The sequence below is a fragment of the Euphorbia lathyris genome, chromosome 9, assembly GCF_963576675.1.
Source record: "Euphorbia lathyris chromosome 9, ddEupLath1.1, whole genome shotgun sequence".
NCBI lineage: Eukaryota > Viridiplantae > Streptophyta > Magnoliopsida > Malpighiales > Euphorbiaceae > Euphorbia > Euphorbia lathyris.
This window is the reverse complement of record NC_088918.1, coordinates 9,986,946-9,992,941: the sequence shown is the minus strand read 5'-3', so window position 1 is coordinate 9,992,941 and position 5,996 is coordinate 9,986,946. Positions and strand designations below refer to the sequence as shown.

Here is a 5,996-nt window from a genome sequence, read left to right as displayed (position 1 = left end):
ACAAACAAAAACCTAACCCGGGATCAGTCTAGGAAGACTGACCCCAATCCTATCCTCAAGAAGAGAAGGTAACAGAAAAGAAGGAGGAACGGAAAGGGTAGAAACACCTAACATCCCCCATGCCCAGCAGCTGCCAAGCGATCCGCCACGCGGTTTTGCTCCCTATAAATATGGGAGAAGGTAAGAGAATCGAAGGCAGGACGAAGCCTCAAGATAAAACTCATTGTTATTCTATATAAAGGTAACCATTTCTTACATAATAACATGATTTATATAAGTATTAGAATCACACCACGCAATATATTCAATATGCTTTTAAAAGAAATAGTAAGAAGTGTGTATGTTTTTTTTAGTGAAGATTGGAAGCTAGCATTTAGAAGCATATTGAACAATGAAGGTTAGCACTTTCAGGGAACAACGAAGAACTAGGACCAAATTTATATTAAAAAAAATTAAAAAAAATGCAAAAAGAATACAACCTCGAGAAGAGGTAAATCCAAATTGTTCAACTCTGTTAAAATCATCGCAAATTAAAGAACTACAAAAAATGCAAGAAAGAGCTCCATCAATGCAATTCATTCGACCTAAGTCGAAATTAGGCAAATACATGAACCGCTCTTCAAATTCCGGTATGCAATTCCTGTCTTGGATGAGATTCTCCATCTGAGTTCATTTCCAGGTCTTATTTTTTCACGAAATCTAATGGTTTTGATTTGATTGGATTAGCTCTCTTTTAGTAATTCATGGATTGAATTTAGGGTTCTGTGATTATAATTCGGCCATTGATTTTGCTTCTGAACTTGCAGGCTGCTGGTTTTGCTGGGGATGTACGGAAACAGGAAGATGCGAAGAGAGTATTGGAATCAACTTTTCAACAATTTGGGAGGGTTGACATTCTGGTTAATTCTGCTGCTGGAAATTTTCTTGTATCACCTGAGGATTTATCTCCAAATGGATTTCGAACAGGTTTGTTTTCTTGAAGAAAATTCTTTAAATAAGGCCCATTTGAAAATTATAAACCTGTTTTCAATTGCAAAGAACTCTCACGGGTTCAATATCAGATGCTGCTTATGTTGCACAGACACTTCTAGTTAGTAGCGTCTCTGCTTTTCGTGTCCATGTTCCTGTCCATTTTGTGTCAGTGTCCATTTTCGTTTGAAGTGTATTGTATGAAGGTTATGTTTTAGAAATAACGTTCCTGTGCCCCTTTCCGTGCAATATAACCATAAAGGTGTGTCAGATGCTCACTGAATCACTAGGTTCTTTGCATTCAAAACCAATATTTTGAATACCCGTTTATGGGCATTAAGTCCGGAATTTTTTGGGACCATTGAAACCAAACTGTATTTGGAAATCAGACTTCCTTGTGCAGCTAACTTGGTAACAAATTATGAAAACTACTTCAGTTAGGAATCAGTGCTCCTATGTTAAGAATCTAATTCAGAACTACTTTCATGGCCGTTTCCATTTCCATTGCCGTTTCATAGCTATATTTTTTTTAAGAAATAACGTTCCTGTTTCCCATTTCCGTTTCCGTTCCCGTGCAACATAGATTCAGAGCCATTGAAACAAAATGGATGGATGATGAATTTGGTCCTTACATATAGATATAATTAGGCTCATTAAATTATTAGGTTTCAAACTTACACTAAAGGCCTAATAACCCTCCTAACTTTCAAAACGATCTTTCCGCTGCCTCAACTTGCTTGAAATGATTTTTCTTCCACCTTACTGTTGCCCCAACTTCCTTAAAATAGTATTTCCGCCCCCCCAACATGCTTGAACTGCCAGTGGGTTCATAAAGTGTGTGGTACTGCCACGATAAGTGGCTAGATATGACAGTTTAAGTAAGTTTGGTGGCAAACAAGTTGTTTGAAAGTTTAGAGAGTCAATAGACATTCGAGTGCAAGTTGGAGAGGTTAAATATGTATTATGTTTATAATAAACTTTGCAAATCCATTTACTCCACGACATAAGATTTTTCTTTTTTGTAAAAATATTTCAAAAGTACGTGTCAACATATGATAAGTGGTTCCCAAACACTCATACGTTACTTTCATACTAATTTGACAAAAGAAAAAGGTCTAAGTTGCGAACCAAATTGATAGTTATTTTAGCCAAGTTTAAGTTTAAGAATCAAATTTCTTGTTTATCAAAAACAAAAAGGTATGATCCAGCTTCCCTTTGCCACTCAAGTGTACGGCATCCGCCGTGCTTAGGCCCCTTCTTCCCTACCCTAATGAAAGAGTCCACCTCTTCCTTAGTAGCCTCAGGGTTCAGGCCTGCCTCTTTCTTTAGTAGGTGATTCACTACCGAAGCGAAGAGAGGGCTGGATCATTGTTGCTGGACTCTACCCTCTCCCCCGGCTCTCTCGGCTCTATGCCCAAAGCTTCAACTCAATCCCTTGGACAGAGGGATTCATCCTACCAACTGCAGGCTCGGGTGGGAGAACGGTATCCATTGCCTGCTGCCCCATCTCAATAATACGCGTTTATCAACCATCGGTGCATGCAACTGTAGTGGGAAATCAAACCAGATCAAGAGCTGATTTCGGGTCCGTTTAGTTCAACTGTTTAGTAGATATTAGCAGATTTTCTTCTAAAATATATCAACAGCTGTTTCGAAATCGTAATCAAACACTTCATAGTTATTGTTTAGAGTAAAACAACAACAGCAAAAAAAAAAAAAAAATGCTACAAAAAGGAGAACCAAGCAGACATTTAGTAGTAACGTATGTTGCACGAACACTTTTGTTTTGTAGCATTTCGTGCTTGTGTCTGTTTTTTTTAATGCTATTTTATGAAAGTTATGTTTTAGAATAATTTTTCCGATGTCCGTTTCCATGTCTGTGTCCATATCTTTTTCTGTGTCCGTGCAACGTAGGTAGTAACGTCATGAAAATTGCTGAAGTTAGGAATTAGTCAAGTCACTCTATGTTGCATGGGAACTCTTCTTCACTAGCGTTTCCACGTTTCTTGTCCGTTTCCATTTCTTTTCCGTCACCGCTTCCTAGCTAAATTTTCTTAGAAATAACGTTTTCTGTTTTCCGTTTTCGTGCAACATCTGATTCATCTGAACCTCCTTGAAGAACTGATTATGGAACCAAAAGCTCTTATTTTTGTGCACAAAGATTCAAACTCGATACCTTATTTACAAGGAAGGAACTCTTGATTATGCTAATCAACTACTCACAAATTAGTACTTAATTAAGATTAGCTCTTTAACAGATGCTAGTGTTTTTTCAACTGCCCTTCACAGTTATGGATATTGATACTGTTGGCACCTTCACAATGTGCCATGAAGCCCTTAAATACATCAAGAAAGGAGGGCTCGGCCGAGGCGCCTCGGATGGCGGAGGATCAATCATAAACATCAGTGCTACTTTGCATTACACAGCAGCCTGGTATCAAGTACATGTATCTGCAGCAAAGGTTTGTGAAATTTTTTCATTGACATGAGTTTATTAAAATCAAGTAAATTGGCTGAAATGACTATTAAAATCAAATAAAAAGTTCAGTGATTTCATTAAAGGCCTAATACATTCTTAGTCGGTCTTGTCTATAAAAGTGAATTGCCCCCTATACTTCGGAAAGGTTCTATTCATCCCGAAATTGCTTAAAATGAACTATTGATCCCCTCAAATACACGTGGTAAGATTTTGGACAAGTTAAAGTGCGTAACACTTTAAGCAAGTTCAGAAGGACAATACGCTATTTTAAGCAAGTTCAGGAGGTAAATAAGACGTTTCCAAAATATAGAAAATAGTTGACTTAATTGAACAAATACAGGGGCGAGTGATGTATTAAGCTTTTTATTGAAAGAAAATGAAGTTCCGTGATGTGTTTTAGCCATAGTTTTTGTGGCATTATGAAGTTGAGCATAATGATATGTTTGAAATAGGCTGCCATTGATGCACTTGGTAGAAACCTGGCACTGGAATGGGGCACAGACTATGATATTAGAGTAAATGGGATTGCTCCTGGTCCAATCGGCGACACTCCTGGAATTAGTAAACTCGTGCCGGATGAGATCGATATCCGGAGAAAACAAGTCCAGCCGTTATATAAACTAGGGGAGAAATGGGACATTGCCATGGCTGCTCTCTACCTTACTTCTGATGCAGGTTAGTGACTTGTAATGCAAAAATTTCTACTTTGCATATTACCAAATTAATCGTAGTTATGGCTGTAAATGAGTCGAGCCACTCATGAGCGGTTCAGCGTTCGACTCGATTTATATATGAGCTGAACTTGAGCACGGTGAAACTCGGCTCGAAAGCTCACGAGCAGGCTCATTGGAGCATAATTTACCTTCAAACTGCGTAATTTGTATGAGTTTGAGAGTAAATTACACTCATGGTCAGTGAACTTTATCTCGGCTGAAATTATGACCACTATACTTCAAAACTTAACTTAAAGGCCTAATACATCCCTAGCTCCCTGAACTTGTCCATTAAAGCTGAACTTTGTTATTGTCTCACCAACTCCCTAAACTTGCTTATTTCGTATCATCAGTTCCCTAAATTTGTCCATAAAAGTATATTAGCTTTCTGAACTTTGCAAGTGTCTCACCAGCTCCCTAAACTTGCTTATTCCGTAACAACTAAATACAAAAACTTATTAAACCTAAATTCTAAAAATACATCTTCATCTATTCGTGAGGTAATTTTTTCTCTTCTCCTGCCTTTCAACACATTATAAGAGTTAGTGTTGCATGTTTGAGAGATCAAATGGATGAGGATCGGAAGTTAGTGTTATGGTTTTTGTATTTAGTTGTTACAAAATAAGCAAGTTTAGAGAGCTGGTGAGACACTTGTAAAGTTCACTAATTTATTTTTATGGACAAGTTTAGGGAATTGCCGATACGAAATAAGCAGGTTTAGGGAGCTGGTGAGACACTAACAAAGTTCTGGGAGCCAATAAATATATTTTTATGGACAAATTCAGGGAGTTGGTGATGTATTAGGCCTAACTTAAAAGTCAATCAACTTTTACAATTTGTAACATAATAGTCACTCGATTTTTAGTTAACTTTTACTCTAAAATTGATGGAAATGATATTTTAAACCACTTTAATTATTTAACTTTTTCGTTTTGAGATCATTTATATTTATGTGTTCTTTGGTTAGAAAAGAAAAAATGAATAGGTAGAGAGAGAAAGCTGCAAAAATGATGATTTTGGAAAATAAAAGGCGTGGTGGTAAATGTGGTTTTAAACAATTGTAATTGTTGGATTTTGAGCTTGTAAATATTATTTTGAGGCGTTAATAGATGTTTTGTGGTTATACATTCTGATGTTTAGTGATCATAATGTTTAGTGAGCTTGTTAATAGATGTTTTGTGGTTATACATTCTAAAAAAAAGTGAACTGACTAATCTAAAAAAAACATTAATAAATTAATCTAAACCTAAAGACTAATTGAATCCCCTTAAATTAATTAAAACCATGAACAAACTAAGCTAATGATTACATGAAATATAGAAATAGGTATTAAATTGTAAAACATCCACCATTAACTATTTTAGACATCAAAATATGGATTTAGTGAGGACACAAATGGAAATCGGGTTAGGAATTGATATTAGGCCCAAAGATACCCATTAAATCATGAAGAGCCCAAAGTAAGAAAAAGGAATTCTATTTAACCCTAGTATAAGTACATATTAGACCTAAAGCCTAAATTAAATCTCTTACCTTGAAGTTGAGGCAGCAACCACGAAAGCTCCCTCCTCTCACTCCATCTTGCCTTCTCTTTTCTAGAACTTCAAAGCTCCGGTCGACATTCTCCCTTCCTTCGATGCCGGCTTGCGAATGACAGTGACGGTAAGGAGGCAGGCTTACCGATGGGAGCTGTGGTAGGAGCGTTGGCTTGTCAATAACGACGGCGACGACTCCTAGGTGAGCATTCTCCCCTCCCTTCTCTGATCTTCTTTACTATTCTGATTATTTTCTTCTCAGATCTTGATTCAAGATCCTTTCTTTGGTTTTTCGTTTAG

The 5,996-nt window shown here is 36.9% G+C and overlaps 1 protein-coding gene across 1 annotated transcript; it reads left to right on the top strand.

The window, feature by feature from the left end:
- The first annotated feature begins 391 nt into the window (after positions 1 to 391).
- On the top strand, positions 392 to 4,128 carry LOC136207244 (peroxisomal 2,4-dienoyl-CoA reductase [(3E)-enoyl-CoA-producing]-like). Its single transcript, XM_065998547.1, has 4 exons — positions 392 to 397; positions 807 to 966; positions 3,259 to 3,431; positions 3,901 to 4,128. The coding sequence occupies exons 1-4, from the start codon at positions 392 to 394 to the stop codon at positions 4,126 to 4,128; spliced, it is 567 nt and encodes a 188-aa protein (XP_065854619.1).
- The last annotated feature ends 1,868 nt before the right edge of the window (positions 4,129 to 5,996 follow it).